This window comes from Mytilus californianus, unplaced genomic scaffold (genome assembly GCF_021869535.1).
Source record: "Mytilus californianus isolate M0D057914Y unplaced genomic scaffold, xbMytCali1.0.p SCAF_5, whole genome shotgun sequence".
Lineage (NCBI taxonomy): Eukaryota > Metazoa > Mollusca > Bivalvia > Mytilida > Mytilidae > Mytilus > Mytilus californianus.
This window is the reverse complement of record NW_026262701.1, coordinates 119918839-119937961: the sequence shown is the minus strand read 5'-3', so window position 1 is coordinate 119937961 and position 19123 is coordinate 119918839. Positions and strand designations below refer to the sequence as shown.

Here is a 19123-nt window from a genome sequence, read left to right as displayed (position 1 = left end):
CAAAAGTGATTGAAATGTAATTAAATACATTGACAATGTAATAATTATGTAATTGAACTGTAATTAAAACTTTGGCATTTAATTGACCCCAGGTCTGGTACCTTACTCAGTGCTGGAGTCCAAAAAGGATTTGGGTGCAGTGATTTACAAAAATATAATAACAAGCATTGTATCAGGTTATTATGCGGTTGTATATTGGTATGACGTTGGCGTCGTCGTCATCGTCCAAAGACACATCGGTTTTCGCACAATAACTTTAGTTTAAGTGAATGGATCTCTATGAAATTTTACCATAAGGTTCAATACCACAAAAGGAAGGTTGGGATTGATTTTGGGGGTTATGGTACCAACAGTTAAAGTATTAGGGGCCAAAAATAAGCATTTTTGTAACTTCCAGACAATAACTTGTGTGTTAGTGTATGGTTCTCTCTGACATTGTACCACAAGGTTCCATATCACAAAGGGAATGCTGGGATTGATTTTGGGGGTAATTGCCTCAAAATATAAGGAATTAGGGGCCAGAAAAGGGGCAAAAAACAAGCATTTTTCTAGTTTCATGACAATAACTTGTGTGTAAGTGTATAGATCTCTCTGAAATTGTACTGCAAGGTACCATACCACAAAGGGAAGGCTGGGATTGATTTTGGGGGTAATTGCCTCAAAATTTTAGGAATTAGGGGTCAAAAAGGGGCAAAAAACTATCATTTTTCTAGTTTCAGGACAATAGTTTGTGTGTAAGTGTATGGATCTTTATGAAATTGTACTACAAGGTTCCATATCACAAAGGGAAAGCTGGGTTTGAGTTTGGGGGTAATTGCCCTAAACGTTTAGGAATTTGGGGCCAAAAAGGGTCCAACAAACAAGCATTTTTCTAGTTTCCAGACAATAACTTGTGTTCAAGTGCATGGATCTCTCTGAAATTGTACTGCAAGGTACCATACCTCAAAGAGAAGGCTGGGATTGAGTTTGGGTGATGAATCATAAGGGGGTTCAAAAAATTGGGGGGGGGGGATTAAAAATCTTTAAAATTTTCCATTTTAAGTTGGTTATTTCTGATTTATATATAAAAGCAAATAATAATGATATGGTTTGATTTCATCAAAAATTGAAACATTGTGGTTCTTTGATATGCTGAATCTAACCGTGTATTTAGATTCTTAATTTTTGGTCCCGTTTTCAAATTGGTCTACATTAAGGTCCAAAGGGTCCAAATTTAAACTTATTTTGATTTTAACAAAAATTGAATTCTTGGGGTTCTTTGATATGCTGAATCTAACCGTGTATTTAGATTTTTGGATTTTGGGCCTCTTTTTAAATTTATCCACATTGAGGTCCGAAGGGTCCAAAATTAAACTTTGTTTGATTTCATTAAAAATTGAATTATGGGGGTTCTTTGATATGCTGAGAGTTTTGGTCCAATGAGGTATGTGGGGCCAAAAAAGGGCCCAAATCAACATTTTTCTAGTTTTCAGACAATAACTTGTGGAATGGTGTATGGATCTCTCTGAAATTATACCACAAGTTTCCATACCACAAAGGGATGGTAAGAATTGGCTTTGGGGGAGGTTATGGCTCAAACCATTATGGAATAAGAGGCAAAAAAGGGGGAAAACAAGGGTTTCCAGGTTAATGAACAATTTCTTAAGTACAAAACATAATTTAAAAGCAGTGTTAGGTTGGTAATTCAAACTCATTTGAATATCTCACCTACGCTGCTTTTAAGAGAGGGACGAAAGATACCAGAGGGACAGTCAAACTCATAGATCGAAAACAAACTGACAACGCCATGGCCAAAAATAAAAAGACGAACAGACAAATAATAGTACAGATCACACAACATAGAAAACCAAAGACTAAGCAACACGAACCCCACCAAAAACTGGGGGTGATAAATTATGTATATTGGAAATTTGCCAAAAAATTTATTGTTAATGAATTCCATTGGAAATTTGCCAATAATTTTAGTATAATAAACTCCATTGGAAAGTAAGAATTGGCTTTGGGGGGTTATGGCTCAAACCTTTAAGGAATTAGGGGCAAAAAAGGGGAAAAAACAAGGGTTTCCAGGTTAATGAACAATTACTTAAGTACAAAACATAATTTGAAAGCAGTGTAAGGTTGGTAATTCAAACTCATTTGAATATCTCACCTACACTGCTTTTAAATTATGTATATTGGAAATTTGCCAATAACTTTATTGTTAATTAATTCCATTTGAAATTTGCCAATAACTTTAGTATAATAAACTTCATTGGAAATTTGCCAATATAAAATGTTGCTGATGAAGGTTTTTTTTTTAATTTTTAGCCATGATTATGATGTCATTTTCTATTTTAAAAGCCTTATGATGTATTTAAATTTTTTAATACTTTTATGATGTATTTAAATGGGCTTTTATGGTTGCAAATTTATTGGGGTTGTAATTCAAACTCATTTGAATATCTCAGCTACACTGGTTTTAAATTATGTATATTGGAAATTTGCCAATAACTTTAGTATCAATTAATTCCATTGGAAATTTGCCAATAACTTTAGTATAATAAACTCCATTGAAAATTTGCCAATATGAAATGTTGCTGATGAAGGTTTTTTGTTTATTTTTAGCCCTGGAGGCTTTTTAATTTTAGGCATGATTATGATGTCATTTTCTATTTTAAAAATTATTTGATTTTAGCCATGATTATGTATGTGAAGGAATTTTATTTTTATATATTACTATTTAATGTTGCTGATGAAAGTGTTTTAATTTTAGGCATGATTATGATGTCATTTTCTATTTTAATACTTTTATGATGCATTTAAATGGGTTTTTATGGTTGCAAAGTCCTAGCTGTCAATTTATTTTTAGAAGTTACTTTTAAATGCTGCTGATGGAATTTTATTTTTAGATATTACTATTAAAAGTTGCTGATGAAGGTTTTTTAATTTTAACCATGCCTATGATGTCATTTTCTTTTTTAATACTTTTATGATGTATTTAAATGGGCTTTTATGGTTAAAAAAAAGCATTTTTTTAGTTTCCAGACAGTAACTTGTGATCAAGTGTATGGATCTCTCTAAAATTGTACTACAAGGTTCCATTCTTCAAAGGAAAGACTGCAATTGAGTTTGATGGTTAATGCTAAAAGGGGGATTCAAAAAGTTTGGGGGGAAGGGGGGTTTCCAATTTTTTTTTTAAAGGGTTTCATATTTTTTTTTCAAAATTTTCAAAATTTCAAATTTTTGAAAAGTTTCAAGAAGAAATCTTCAATTGCACAGTATTGCGCATTAGATTTGTAAGATCTTTGATCACATTTATTTTGTGTCTGAAACCTATATTATGTCAAAAATTTGATCACAATCCAAATTCAGATAGTACCAAGCTTGAATATTGTGTCCAAATTTGCCCCAACTGTTCAGGGTTCGACCACTGCGGTCGTATCAGGCTGCGCTCAGCGAAGCATTTTATTAAAAGCATATGAAAAGGAAAATAATGATACCTCACGCAACAAAGTTGCATATAGGTATAATGTTTTTGGCCTGTCCGTCTGTCCATCAGTCATGTTCTTGTCATCGCAACTTCTCTGAAACCACACAACAGAATTTCATGAAACTTTGTAGATAATAAGGACATACTATGCAAATGTACATATGATTCAATTATTTTTCTCGAGTTATACCCCTTTGAACTTAGAATTTTGGCCTAAATATAATACTGCAATAGTTTGTCATCACAACTCCTCTGAAACCACACAAGCTTTGTAGTAAATGAGGACATTATATATAGATGTCCATATCCACAAGAAACTTTTATCAGTTGACTTTTGTAGTGAGTCTTTGAACTTATATAGGAATCTGGTGAGATTTTGTTTGCCCAGTGACAATGTGGAGGTGTGGGGTATGTGAGAGTTCTAACAAAGGTTCTTTAATTGCCCAAGCAATAATATGCTATCAAGATTAAGTAAAAAATTGGGAAAACAACTTTATAAAGTCAAAACTAATATTGGTAAATGCTTAGCTGTATTATAGTCTAAGGAAAACAAAACTCTAATAGTGTAAAATGTATCACATGACCCTTTGTCTTGAAATATCTTGCAACTTACATTTTAATGGTAGATATTATTACAGAAAACAAAAGATCAAATATTGATTCTTAATTTATTCAAACCAATAATTTTTCTTGCAGTGTACATTTTATGCCAACAAGAGGATTTCAAAGATCAAGGCCAGTTCTAGGCGCTATGGATGCAGAGTTTGAGAAAGCAAAAGCTAAATTAAACACTCTGCAGAATGAACCTGGCAATGATGTAAAACTAACAATTTATGCTTTATTTAAACAGGTAAGTGAACAAGACAGAGAGGTAAGAGAATAATTCAAAGGCAGATTTATATCAAGGCAACTTAAACCTTTTTCAATTTGTCTAAATGAGACATTGGTGTCCGCTTAAAAATGAAAATAACGCTTCATAAATTTTGTGCGTCCAAAGTCCTTTTTTTTTTATATTCATTCATTAGTATTGCTTAAACCTAAAAATTTGAAAGCCAAGGATATACAATTACTTGAATACTTGATGAGCTATATGACTGAAAAGGACTGAAAAGGACCTAAACAGACCTGAAAAGATTCAGCAAATCCACATAAGGTTAACTTTGCCTCGGGTAGTTGGAACCTCAGTTTCTTAAAAGTTTCAAAATTTATCAACAGTGTTTTAAATAACGTATGTTATAAATCATATCTGAAGCGCTGACTACTGAGCTAATGATACCCTCGGAGGTTATCAGTCAACATGCAGTGGTATTAACAAGTTCTAAAAAATTAATACTTGATAAGCTGTATGACTAAAATAGGCCTAAAAAGAATAGCCTAATCCATGTAAGGTAACTTTGTCTGAATCTAAATGTCATAAACAGTAAACATAGTAAAAGAGGATCAACTGAATTTGAATTCATATGCGTCTTGTAAATTGCTAAGAATATTTGTTCCAATTAACATGATTAGTGGCCCTTGATAGACAACACAACACACACATGAAAATAAAACTTTATCAAAGGAGAATTTAATAGCAAAAGTACATGTATGTTATAAATCATGTCTGTACGGAAACACTGACTGCCAAGCTGATGATACCCTCATGGGACCACGATGATACCCTCATGGGACCAACAGTCCACCAGCAGCAGTACCAAGTCAGGAAGGAACCTCATATGTCTTATCACAACCCAGTGCAATAAAAATAAAATAAAACACACATTATAAATTTGTTGTGTCTATTAAAAAGCTTTTTGTAAAGCTTGTCAAACTGTGTCAAAACTTGTAAACTTTATTTAAGAATTGGTAATGGTATACAGAACAGCAACATGTTTGTCAACTAACATTGTCAGAATTTATTTAAGTCAAATAGAAGATTGTGAACATGTAGAAATAAATAAATACATATTTATATATTATAACAGTTTTTTTAATGTCAAGTTTTTTGGTTTAATATGAAATATCCTCTAGTAATGCATCAATAAATTCTATTTCTTTTTTGCTTTTTGTTTAAGGCAACAATAGGAAAGTGTAATGTTAAAAAACCAGGCATGATGGATTTTGTTGGTAAAGCTAAATGGGATGCATGGAACAATCTAAGTGATATGACGCAGGTGAGATTGTTATGAAGAAGTCAGCTGTGTCTGAAAGGAAATGTCTGAGTCAAAGGACACATGTAAGATTGGTATGAAGAAGTCAGCTGTGTCTGAAAGGAAATGTCTGAGTCATAGGACACAGGTAAGATTGGTATGAAGAAGTCGGCTGTGTCTGAAAGGAACTGTCTGAGTCATAGGACACAGGTAAGATTGTTATGAAGAAGTCAGCTGTGTCTGAAAGGAACTGTCTGAGTCATAGGACTCGGGTAAGATAGTTATGAAGAAGTCAGCTGTGTCCGAAAGGAACTGTCTGAGTCATAGGAAACAGGTAAGATTGTTATGAAGAAGTCAGCTGTGTCTGAAAGGAACTGTCTGAGTCATAGGTCACAGGTAAGATTGTTATGAAGAATTCAGCTGTGTCTGAAATGAAATGTCTGTCATAGGACACAGGTAAGATTGTCAGAGAGAAGCTAGCAGTTGTTAATTTTGGTGGAAGTCTTGAATGATATAAGACAGTTAAAAATCCATCAATGATGGGTTGTGATTTAGTATGCTGGACGCTTGTTTCATTTCATATGACTGATCAGTGGTGCTTTAATCAAAACAGTCATTGTTCATCGGTCATTGGTTGTCATTGGTTCATGTCTATCATAATTGTTTTTCGTAAATTGGTTTGTTATAGATTATGCTGTTAGTTTTCTCAATTGAACTGTTTCATATTTTGCATGTCTGGACCTTTTATAACTAACTATACCGTATGGGTTTTTCTCATTGTTGAAGGTCGTACAGTTGCCTATTATTGCTTGCATCCACTTCATTTGAACTTTGATAGATAGTTGTGTCAATGGCAATCATACCACATCTCCTTATTCTAATATAAAATTATCAATTAATCATCATTGCAAAGAAAGAAATTTAATTACACTGTAATTTTACACAGGACGAAGCTCAGAAGGCCTATATAGATTTAGTACATAGCTTGGCAGGAGATGAGAGTCAATCTAAAGCATCAGCATCTTCAACAGAATCGGCCGGAAAGTATGAAACTGTTGATGTTACATTGAATGATGGTATCTACAAAATAACACTGAACAGACCAGCAAAGAAAAACGCCATCAATTATAAGGTAAAGTTTAAGGAAGCATATATTCCATTAAAATATTGACAAAACTGTCAGAACATTAAAAAAAATGATATATCATATATTTAATCCTTTCTTAGTTGATATAGGCTAAATTCATGTGAGTTTTTTTTATTTCCACCACTTTTTGTTTATCATTCATTTGTACAAATGTACATCAGAACTTTTTTGTAAGTTATTCTCTGAAACCAATGATCCAGTTTGAATCAAAAGATACCTTTATCCTTATCTAGAGACTCAGTCTGCAATGGAACAACACTAATTTGTCTATTCATTCATGCCTACTGTTATCATCTATTACTCTTCAGTAACGTAGTCTGTTGGGCCAATATACTGATCAAATAGTGCCGTGGTGATGCCTTCCAGTATTATGTTGGATCAACCCTTTCAGCCTTCTAAAAATGCTACAATTACTTTGAATGAAAATGATATTTTATAATTGATGAGACGGATTTAAGTCAGTTTTACAATGGATAGTCTGTAGATGTTCCCATTTTAAGCTAACATTTACGTCCTTAACTTTAACACAGGATAATGGAAGAACAACTTAAGTAATTTCAGAGAAATTCCAATAGAAAGGATTTTCCAGGCACCATATGTTTTTAGAGAACAGCCTTTACATGAAAATTAAAAAAGTGTGTTTATTATTTTCCCATGTTTTTAATATCGAGAAGAATTTCTGTATAAATATTAACAAATGTTCATTATATTAACAGATGTATGAAGAAATAGGCCTGGCTTTATTAGAAGCAGCAAATGATAAAAACTGTACATTAGCTGTTTTGACAGGTATTTATATTTCTGTGTCTCTATGTTTAAAAAATGAACTATTAAAAGTTATTCCATATGTATATTTTTAGTCAGATTATATCAAAATCAACTTTACATCAGCAGAAAAATACATGACTAGTAAATCCAGATGTAAATTTATTTCCAGTGGTATCAAAAATTATGAAGTGATGAAACCTTTACACTTAAACAATTAATACTTTTCATAACTGTTTGATCATTTTTATGCCCACGCTGCTAGGTAATGGGGACATATAGTTTTACCCTTGTCCATCCATACGTATGGACGGTACTATGTCTGTCTGTCCTGAAATTGTTTTCTGTTTTCTAACTTTTTTTTGCCTCAACCAAATGTTATGAAACTTATACCCTAGCTTTTTACCACTAAACATAGATGAAAATCAAATTTTGAGTGGCGTTACTTTCACATCTCTTGAGTTATGTCCGTTTATAAATGGTAAAATTGCTAAATTTGCTGTATATTTACAAGCTGCGGCTTCTGTTTCCCAAGGAAACCTTTTTCTATAATTTATAATCAACGTGTGGTTCATTTGGTCTTAGGTCAAACTTCAATTAAGACACAAAGTTCTTGCTTTACTCTGAAAATTCTATTGTAATTCCACGAAAAAAGGCAACCATGTCTGAGGATGTCATGATATTGCAAATCTGTTAAAAAATTGTCATCACACCAGTAAAAAATCATAAAAGAAACAGAATCTCAACCAATTTGATAAATATGCTCTCTTGACAGTTAAATTTAAAATGCTCTGCAAGCTTTATATTTTAAATTTGAAAATTCAGTATGCATTTATTTGATAAGGGACTTTTTGTTTTGAATTTTCCTTTGAGTTTGTTATTTTTGTTATTTTACCTTTTTTTTTAAACCTGTGTTGACCAGTTTGATAAATTTTGATCAACCACAATGTTGATAATATTTGTCTTGTGTAATTTAATAGATATATTGTACTTTGTGTTTTAGGTGCTGGTGATTATTATTGTAGTGGTAATGATTTAAGTAACTTCATGAATATTCCACCAGATGGCATTGGAGCTATGGCCAAACAAGGAGGGGACATATTAGAGTAGGTTTTGATTTGAAAATTTGACAGCTTGATTAAAAACTAAAATGGAATGAATTCCTTGTAGTTAAATTTTTAAGTATGCTATATAATTTCGTAAACTTTAAAATATTATTTTCTAATGAAGAATAACAAAGTCAACTGTTTAATTTTGTAAAGGTTTCCTTTCCTCTAGTTAATTTAAAAGCCATACCTGATTTTTTTCACAACTTGTGTTACATTTTGTGATTGATACATATATATTTTCTGCAGGAAATTTGTGAATGCCTTTATAGATTTCCCTAAGCCATTAATTGGACTGATCAATGGACCAGCAGTTGGTGTTTCTGTTACTGTCTTGGGACTTTTTGATGTTGTTTATGCTTCAGATAAGGTAGGACTAAAACATGGTAAAAGTATAATGTGTGAAAATTTATTTTATTGATCTCACTAAATAATTGACCAGTTAAATTTTACAATTTCCTACCTTTTTTTCTGTGTAACGAAAAAAAGTGTGGAATTTGTCTATGATATTCAAATTCAACAGAAAAAATAGGTGATTTACTGTTATGCAAGCTATTTAATATCGATAAAGTTGGGCTTAATTGTCCAATATAGAGGTACAGGAGCCCTATAGTTTTCACTTTATCAGTATGTCTACAATTTTTGTAAATGCAAAAACTATAAAGTATAGGTAGGAGGTCTATGAAATTTGCACAATTGTTGTGCATAATATGTAGATGTGCATATTATATTTTTGTGAAAGTCGGCTTAATAATTGTGGAAAAAAACTTTGTTTTTATCTAACCTTGATGGAGTGAAAAAGCAAGACTTAGGTATGCTGTTTACATCTGTGGCGTCTGATGTTGGCAACATCAACAATGTATTAGTTTGTGATTAGGTCAACTTTATGGTGAACCACTAGTGGCAGGTCAATGATATTTGGTATGCAGTTTTATTAGCATTGGCACATCTCATTTCCATGGAGATTATTTGGCCCAGCCCCCTCAGTTATGGTCTATTGACTTTGAAACTTTTGCTTACTTTACATGTATTTGTTTGTGATTAGGTCAGTTTCTGGGGAACCACTAGTGTTAGGTCAATGATAATTGGTATGTCGATGCGTTAGTATTGGCACATCTCGTTTCCATGGAAATTGGTTGGCTCCACCCCCTCAGTTATGGTCTATTGACTTTGAAACTTTTGCTAACTTTACATGTATTAGTTTGTGATTAGGTCAGTTTAAAGAGGAACCACTAGTGGTTGGTCAATGATATTTAGTATGTAGAAGCATTAGCATTGACACATCTCATTTCCATTTGACCCCGCCCCCTCAGCCATGGTCTATTGACTTTGAATGTTTTGCATAGTTTACATGTTAAGTTTGTGATTAGATTAGTTTATGAGCAGTGGGGGATCCAGAAATTTTCAAAGTGGGGGCTCACTGACTGCCGGCCCCCCCCCCCTAAATCCGCCTCTGATGAGGAACCGCTAATGTTTGGTACAGTTGTATTAGTATTTGCAAATGCAAGTCGCTTTTCTATGGTGATTATATGGCCCTACCCCTTCAGCATGGGTTATTTACTTTGAAAACTTTTATATTGTTTACAAATCAAAGTTTGTGCTTAGGTTATTGTAAAGGGAACCACTTATGATAAGTCAATGGTATTTGGTATTTCTCATTTCCATTGGGTTATTTGGTCCTGCACCAATCATGGTTCATTAACTTTGAATGTTTTCCATAATTTACATATTTAAATATTTCCATTTGGATTCAATATTTGCATCATACTATTAAAACTACAAAAAGGCGAGACAAATCTATCTGTCAACAGATTATGTGTATGATTTTAGGCTAGCTTTCATACTCCATTCTCACAGCTAGGACAATCACCAGAGGGCTGTTCATCCTATGTATTCCCAAAGATAATGGGAACAGCTAAGGTAAGAAAATATATATGATTAGTATACCTGTGATCCGAAGAATATGAAATTTTGGTCATAATTTTCTCAGGAACTACAAATCAGATCCTCCTGAAACATGTTATTAAAATTTTTTAATTTTAGTTCATTTATATGTTTTGGAGTTTAGTGTGATGTCCATTTTCACTGAACTAGTACATGTACACAATTTTATTTATGGGCCAGCTGAGGACCACCTCAGGGTACAGGATTTTCTCGCTGCGTTGAAGACCCATTGGTGGCCTTCGGCTGTTGTCTGCTCTTTGGTCAGGTTATTGTCTCTTTGACATATTCCCCATTTCCATTCTCAATTTTATTAGGCTTCATGTAAGCTTGTTATACTGTTAAATGCGTTTCCAGTTTCATTGCTCATCAACTTCCTGTGTACCAATTTTTTATACGACCGCAAAAAAATTTTGAGGTCGTATATTGGTATGACGTTGGCGTCGTCGTCGGCGTCGTCGTTGTCCGGCGTCATCGTCCGAATACACAATGGTTTTCGCACTCTAACTTTAGTTTAAGTGAATGGATCTCTATGAAATTTTACCATAAGGTTCAATACCACAATAGGAAGGTGGGGATTGATTTTAGGGGTTATGGTACCAACAGTTAAGGAATTAGGGGCCAAAAAGGGGCCGAAAATAAGCATTTTTGTAACTTCCAGACATAACCTGTGTGTTAGCATATGGATCTCTTTGACATTGTACCACAAGATTCCATATCACAAAGGGTCAATGCTGGGATTGATTTTGGGGTTAATTGCCTCAAAATTTTAGGAATAAGGGGCCAAAAGGGGGCAAAAAACAAGCATTTTTCTAGTTTCATGACAATAACTTGTGTGTAAGTGTATGGATCTTTCTGAAATTTTACTACAAGGTTCCATTTCACAAAGGGAAAGCTGGAATTGAGTGTTGTGGTAATTGCCCAAAACGTTTAGTAATAAGGGGCCTAAAAAGGGGTTTAAAATAAGCATTTTTTAGTTTCTAGACAATAACTTGTGTTCAAGTGTATGGATCTCTCTAAAATTGTATTACAAGGTACCATACCACAAAGGCAAGGCTGTTATTGAGCTTGGTTTGGGGGGAAAGGGGGGTGGGGGTGATGAATCATAAGGGGGGCGGGGGTAAAAAAAGGGGTAATTTTTTTTTTTCCTTTTTTTTTTGTTTAAAATTTACATTTTAAGTTAGTTATTTTTTATCACGAAGAGAAAGTAGGAATTGAGTTTTGGGGTTAATTGCTCAAACATTTATGAATAAGGGGCCAAATATTGGTCGAAAATAAGGATTTTTTTAGTTTGCAACAAAAACTTGTGTTCAAGTGTATGGATCTCTGTGAAATTGTATTGCAATGTACCATACCACAAATTGAAGGTTGTGATTGAGGTGGGGGATGATGAATCAAAAGGGGGTTGAAAAAATGTGTGGGGGGTAGGATTTATTTTTGTCCTTTTTTTTTCATTAAAATTTTCCATTTAAAGATGGTTGTTTCAGATTTATATATGAAAGAAAATAATAATGATACAGTTATATATCATGAGGAACTGAAATTTAAAATTATGTATATTGGAAATTTAGGTTACATTGGAAAGTAATAATTGGCTTGGGGGGGGGGGGGGTGGTTATGGCTCTAATGTTTAAGGAATAAGGGGAAAAAAGGTTAAAAAACAAGGGTTTCCATTTTAATAGACAAATAATTGAGTAAAGAACATTATTTAAAAGCAGTGTAAGGTTGGTAATTCAAACTCATTTAAATATCTCATCTACACTGCTTTTAAATTATGTAAATTGGAAATTTGCCAATAACTTTATTGTTAATAAATGCATTGGAAATTTGCCAACAATTTTAGTGTAATACACTTCATTGGAAATTTGCCAATATAAAATTTTGCTGATGAAGGTTTTTTGTTTACCTTTAGCCTTGACTATGAAGTCATTTTCTATTTTTATAGCCTTATGATGTAGTTGAATTATTTAATACTTTTATGATGTGTTTAAATGGGGTTTTATCATGTTTATGGTTGCAAATTTATTGTTTTAGTATACTAAACTCCATTTAAAATTTGCCAATAAAAAAAATTTTTGTTTATTTTTAGCTATGATTATGATGTCATTTTCTATTTTACTTTTATGGTTGCAAAGAAGTTTTTATTTTTAGATATTACTGTTAAATGATGCTGATTAAGGTTTTTGCTATGTTTAGCCATGACTATGATGTCATTTTCTATTTTAATATCTGTTATGATGTATTTAAATGGGCTTTTATGGTTACAAAGGAATTTTATTTTTAGATATTACTATAAAATGTTGCTGATGCTGATTAAGGATTTTGTTTATTTTTAGCCATGACTATGATGTCATTTTCTATTTTAATACCTTTATGATGTAATTTCCATTTTTAGATATTACTGTTAAATGATGCTGATTAAGGGTTTTTTGCTATGTTTAGCCATGACTATGATGTCATTTTCTATTTTAATATCTTTATGATGTATTTAAATGGGCTTTTATGGTTACAAAGGAATTTTATTTTTAGATATTACTTTAAATGTTGCTGATTAAGGATTTTTGTTTATTTTTAGCCATGACTATGATGTCACTTTCTATTTTAATACCTTTATGATGTATTTAAATGGGCTCCCATGTATTTAGATTTTTGATTATTTATACATGTTACCAAATTGGTCCACATTGAACAAAAACGGTCCAAATTTCAGCTTTATTACATTACATCAAACATTAAATTCTACATATTCTTTGATATATTGAAATTAACAAACAATTTAGTTAATGGATATTCCACCATAATAGGTAAATTAAATTTTTTCCAGTTCTTACACCACATTCATCCTGTGTCAGAAACCTATGCTGTGTCAAATATTTAATGACAATCCAAAGTCATAGCTGTATCAAGCTTGAATTTTGTGTCCATACTTGCCCCAACTGTTCAGGGTTCGACCTCTGCGGTCGTATCAAGCTGCGCCCCAGCGAAGCATTTTATTGTATATATTCTGCCACATAATGGCCACTTTTTTTTTTTTTTTTATTTTACACAAAAATAAAATGTTTTAAAGATCAAAATTTTAAATCTTTGTTTCATTAGGGGAGATAACCCATAAAAGTTTTCTAAAGGAATGTACAGTAAATTTACCTATTTTTTTATGAGTCAAGAAATGATTACAGTAACATTATATGTGATTGATTCAAACTGCTTTAATAGAAAGTAAAACAAATGGGACAAATTTTTACCTTGGTTAAAGATAAAGTTCATATTCTATTCAATTATAAATAACAGCAAATTATTTTATATATATTCACTGTTGATTTTATTCCACACTGGACAACATATAAACACAAAATACTAGACAGCAAAAACATGGAAAATACTAAATAGCATATACACACAAATTTTAGACGGTATATACAGGCAAATTACAGGAAAATTGACCATATATTGACTTATTTTTTTTAACCAAGATGTTTAACTGGAAAGAAATGTCTTATAATATTATTTAACAAAATACCATTTTGCCAGCTTTGCAAAGATTTTGAAACTTTAAGGGCATCTGCTTTCACAAGTGTTGTTACTTAAGGTGCTGATCAGGAATAAAAAAAAATGACCACCAGCAGATATAAGAGCTAACATTGAAACTGAAAGGGAAATTATATTTGATGATTTTTATTTTCAAGAATAAATGAGGTAAAATGAAATCAAGCCAAAGAGAATTTTTTTAAAAGGTTATTTATTAAGTTTTGTTTCTTTGACCTGATGAAGTCCAATATGGCTCCTTACTATAGAATTTTCAAAAGAGATGTATATTTTGAAAGAAAAATATTTTTCTATACCTATAGTTGATTATATATATTGATTGTAAATATAGGAATGTCAGTAATAAACAGTTTTATTGAGTATGTCATTTGTGATTTCAGGCTAGTGAAATGTTATTATTCAACAAGAAGATTACTGCTCAGGAAGCTTGTGATAGAAATCTAGTAAGTGAAGTCTTCCCAAATGATGTATTCCAGAAAGAAACAGAAGCAAGAGTTCAGCAGTATGCAAAGCTGCCGAAAATAGTAAGTTATATAGACATGTAGTTTGCAAGGTTCATACCCTATTTTTATGCCCCTGCCGTAGCGGAGGGGGCATTAAGTTTTACCCTTGTCCGTTTGTACGTACTTACGTACGTATGTCCCAAAATTGGTTTCAGTTCTCTAACTTTAGTTTGCCTCAACCAAATGTTATGAAACTTATACACAATGCTTATTACCACAAAACACAGATCAAGTTTGAATTTTGGTGGCCTCACTTTTACCGTTCTAGAGTTATGCCCTTTACAAATGGAAAAATTGCTGAATTTTTCGTTTCCGTTCTCTAACTTTAGTTCGCCTCAACCAAATGTTATAAAACTTACACACAATGCTTTTTACCCCAAAACACAGATCAAGTGTGAATTTTGGTAGCGACACTTTTACCATTATAGAGTTATGCCCCTTTACAAATGGAAAAAATTGCTGAAATATTTGTTTCTGTTCTCTAACATTTGGTTTGCCTCAACCAAAATTTATGAAACTTATGCACAATGCTAATTACCACAAAACACAGATCAGGTTTGAATTTTGGTGGCGTCACTATAACCGTTCTAGAGTTATGCCCCTTTACAAATGGAAAAATTGCAGAATTTTTTGTTTCCATTCTCTAACTTAAGTTTGCCTTAACTAAATGTTATGAAACTTATAAACAATGCTTATTATCACAAAACTCAGATCAAGTACAAATTTGGGTAGGGTCACTTTTACAGTTCTTGAGTTATTTCCCTTTATAACGTTATATGCAAGTGGGGGCATCATCTGTGTCCCATGGACACATTCCCCATCTATTTCAGTCAAAAGCAGGAAGATACCAGGTTTTCACTGTAAATAAAACGTATCGTTTTGATTGAAACTTCTTGTTTGTTATATTTCAGTGAACAAAGTGCTGAAGGTTTAAGTTGATTTTAGTCAAATCTGTTGTGTATTTTGATAGAATGAGTTGTAATTACAACAACTGATATGTTGGTAAAAAGCTTATGGTGTGAAAATCCTCATCAGAGTAGGAGCTTAGAATATGGACTTAAACACATGTATTTTTGTTGAGCCTGCAAAATTTATTTCACGAAAACAAGACATAGCGATCCTTGATTCCGTCTGCGTCAGCGGGGGCATCAATATTTAAGTTCAGTCTGTGGTTAAAGTTTTTTTAGACATCAATAACTTTGTCAAACTTACATGGAATTTTATAAAATTTAGACAGAATCTTGTTTATGATCAAAATACAGTATCCAGAGCAAAATTTTGAAAATGTTTATTTTCATTTTTCCATATTTTACTAATAAACGGACTTAGTTTTTTGACAGATAACACTCAGGCTCAGTCTGAGGTTCAAGTTTTTCAGTCATCAATAACTTTGTCAAACCTTCATGGAATTTTATGAAATTTGGACAGAAGCTTGTTTATGACCAAAATACAGTAGCCAGGGCAAAATTTTGAAAATATTTATTTTCATTTCCTGTATTCTACTGATAAATTACCTTACTTTTTTTACAGTTAACAAGTAGATACAGTCTGGGGTTAAAGTTTGTTACACATCAATTACTTTATCAAAGCTTTATAGAGTTTTTCAAAATTTTGGCAGAAGCTTTTTAATGATTAAGAGATAATGTCTGAAGCAAACCTTTGAAAATATATTTTTTTCATTTTTAGTATTTTTCTGATAGATTGACTTCGTTTTTATGCCATAGGCAACGGGGGCATAAAGTGTTACCCTTGACTGTTCGTCTTTCTGTCTTTCTGTCCTTCCATCCGTCTGTTCCATGTTTCTTTTCCACTCTCTAATTTTAGTTTGATTCATCCAAATTTTATGAAACTCATACACAACACTTAGAATGAAAAAATCACAGATAGAGTTCGAATTTGGGCAGTGAGTCACATATAATTCTAGAGTTATGCCCCTTTTTAACTTGGAAAATTGCATAAAAATTTATTTCCACACTCTAACTTAAGTTTTACTCATGAATCCAAATATTATGAAACTCATACACAATGCTAAGAACCACAACATGCAGACAGAGTTTAAATTTTGGCAGTATGTCATTAACAGTTTCAGAGTATGCGCCTTTATAACTTGAAAAATTGCAAAGCTTGAGCATGGCATTCGTGTCCTCAGACACATTCTTCTTTTATTTACGCACTCTAACTTGAGTTTGTCTCATCCCAATTTTATGAAACTAACACACAATTCTAAGAACCACAACAAGTAGACAGAGTTTGAATTTGGGCAGTGAGTCATTTACCGTTCTAGAGTTATGCCCCTTTTTAACTCGGAAAAATTGCAAAGCTTGAGCAGGGCATTTGCATCCTCAGACACATTCTTCTTTTATTTACAGTTAAAATTTACAGACAGTCTGAGATTAAACTTTTTTGACATGATAAATTTGTAAACCTTCATGGATTGTTATGAAGCTTGGACAGAATCAAATCTTCAAGACCAAGAAATAGCATCTAAAGAAAAATTTGAATTTTTGTTAAAATTCCGTATTTTACTGATAAATGAACTGACTTTTTAAGTCAACATTACACTTTTACACTGACAGCAGCAATCGCAGGAGAGACATAGGGTTTAGCAGAACCCCCTTACAATTTTTTCTTGCCTAAAGCATATTTGTAATGTGTATTGTTGTTTTGAATCTTTTTTAATAAGTGGATTTTTATCTCACTGATAACGAAAGTCACATGTACAGCAAGCGAGACATAGAGATGCTAATCCAGCAGTGATGAAAGTGTAAATTATTTGTATAAAGTTTAAATTTAGAAGTAGGACACCTTGGTGTTTCCTACCTTGTATACATATGTCTTATGTTATGAGATTTCCATCTATCATTCTTCCATTGTCCTTGACCTAATTTTCATGGTTCAGAGACTGCCTAAAAAAAAATTTCATGTTTGTTTGTGATATGAATTTTTCACTCATTATGAGTAATATGACAAATATACTTGGTGTATTGGATTCTTGCAAGGTCTACATGTCAGTCATGGAGTTCAACTGCCCTTGACCTCATTTCAAGGATAAGTGATCATAGTTAACCTTTTGTGATTAGGTTTGCTTCTCAAATACTGTATTTAAAGCAGTAGGTCACCTATATTCGGTGTGTGGAATGATTGGAAGGTGTTGTCTGGCAGATTTCATCTGAGCTTGACTTCATTTTATGGATCATTAGTCAATGTAGAGTTTTTGTGGTTTGGTCTATTCCTTTAAATTCTGTAAGCAATATGTTAACTAGATTTGGTGTATAGAATGATTGTGAGGTGTACATGTCTGTCTGGCAAGGTTCATCTGACCTTGACCTCATTTTAATGGCTCATTTGTCAACCATATTTTGTGTATAGAAGGATTGTAAGGCATTCATGTTTGTCTTGTAGGGTTCATCTGACCTTCACCTCATTTTCATGGTTCATTTGTCAATGTTAAGTTTTCATGGTTCAGTCTATTTTTCAGATACTATAGGCAATAGGTCAACTATATTTGGTGTATGGAATGATTGCAAGGTGTACATGTCTGTATTGCAGGGTTCATCTGACATTGACCTCAATTGCATGGATCATTGATAATGTTAAATATACTTGTTACTTACAAAACCATTATCTTAAAAAACTTAAATTCACCTTGATCAGTTAAGCAGGCGAAACATTTCAGTGTGTGTACCCATGTTGAGGATAAATGTATATGTACATAAAAACTCATTTGGTCTCCCTCAGACAAACAAAAATCTAGTTTAGAAGGTTGTTAAGTTTTTGGAAACTTTTGAGAAAAAAGAATGTACAATGGTCAAACTAAAATGTTATTGAGGTCATAATTATTATTTCCAGGATTTTATATTTTTTGTTTATTTGTTATGCCTATTTGATAAAATTTCTGTAAGCTTGATAAAAAATAGTAAAAACAATAAAAAGTAAAGGATAATAATTTCTGTATTTTAGTATGCACCACACCAGTTTACCTATACATGTATACATAAAAAATAAGTTGATCCATGATGTTGGATGTTTTGTCTGAATAAAAATATCATAAAAATTGGTTAATTCTTTTGACTAAATTACAGATAAAGTTTACACTCACACCATCAAACAATTAACTATGCTCTTAGAAATATTGATTTTTTGTTTTAATGTGTTTACCATTTCGTGGCCATTAACAATTCTTCTTTAATCTTTATTCTTTTGGATGAAATTAATTGGCTTTTTAAACCAAGAACCACCATTACTCATAATTATATAAACATAAAAAATGGATTAAATAAAAATGGTGTAGGTAGTTTATCTTTTACTTTTTGATTTCAGAGTTTACAAAAATGCAAATTAGTGTCAAGAGAACTGGAAAAGGACAAATTATATCAAGTTAACAAGCATGAATGTGAAATATTGATGGAACGTTGGCAATCTGATGAATGTATGAATGCTATAATGGGCTTTTTCCAGAGTAAAGGATCCAAACTATGATTTACATATCTATTTTATTTATTAATAAAAGTTGTATAATA

At 32.2% G+C, this 19123-nt stretch overlaps 1 protein-coding gene across 2 annotated transcripts in view; it reads left to right on the top strand.

The window, feature by feature from the left end:
• LOC127700890 (enoyl-CoA delta isomerase 2-like) overlaps positions 1-19123 on the top strand; it is a 23597-nt gene extending 4474 nt beyond the window's left edge. For both annotated transcript variants that reach the window (XM_052204605.1, XM_052204606.1), the window contains exons 2-10: positions 4166-4319; positions 5524-5622; positions 6545-6730; positions 7462-7534; positions 8514-8616; positions 8866-8986; positions 10447-10536; positions 14481-14624; positions 18924-19123. In XM_052204605.1, the coding sequence (XP_052060565.1) occupies positions 4166-4319; positions 5524-5622; positions 6545-6730; positions 7462-7534; positions 8514-8616; positions 8866-8986; positions 10447-10536; positions 14481-14624; positions 18924-19082 (1129 nt within the window). In that variant the 3' untranslated portion in view covers positions 19083-19123. The remainder of the gene's footprint in view (positions 1-4165; positions 4320-5523; positions 5623-6544; positions 6731-7461; positions 7535-8513; positions 8617-8865; positions 8987-10446; positions 10537-14480; positions 14625-18923) is intronic.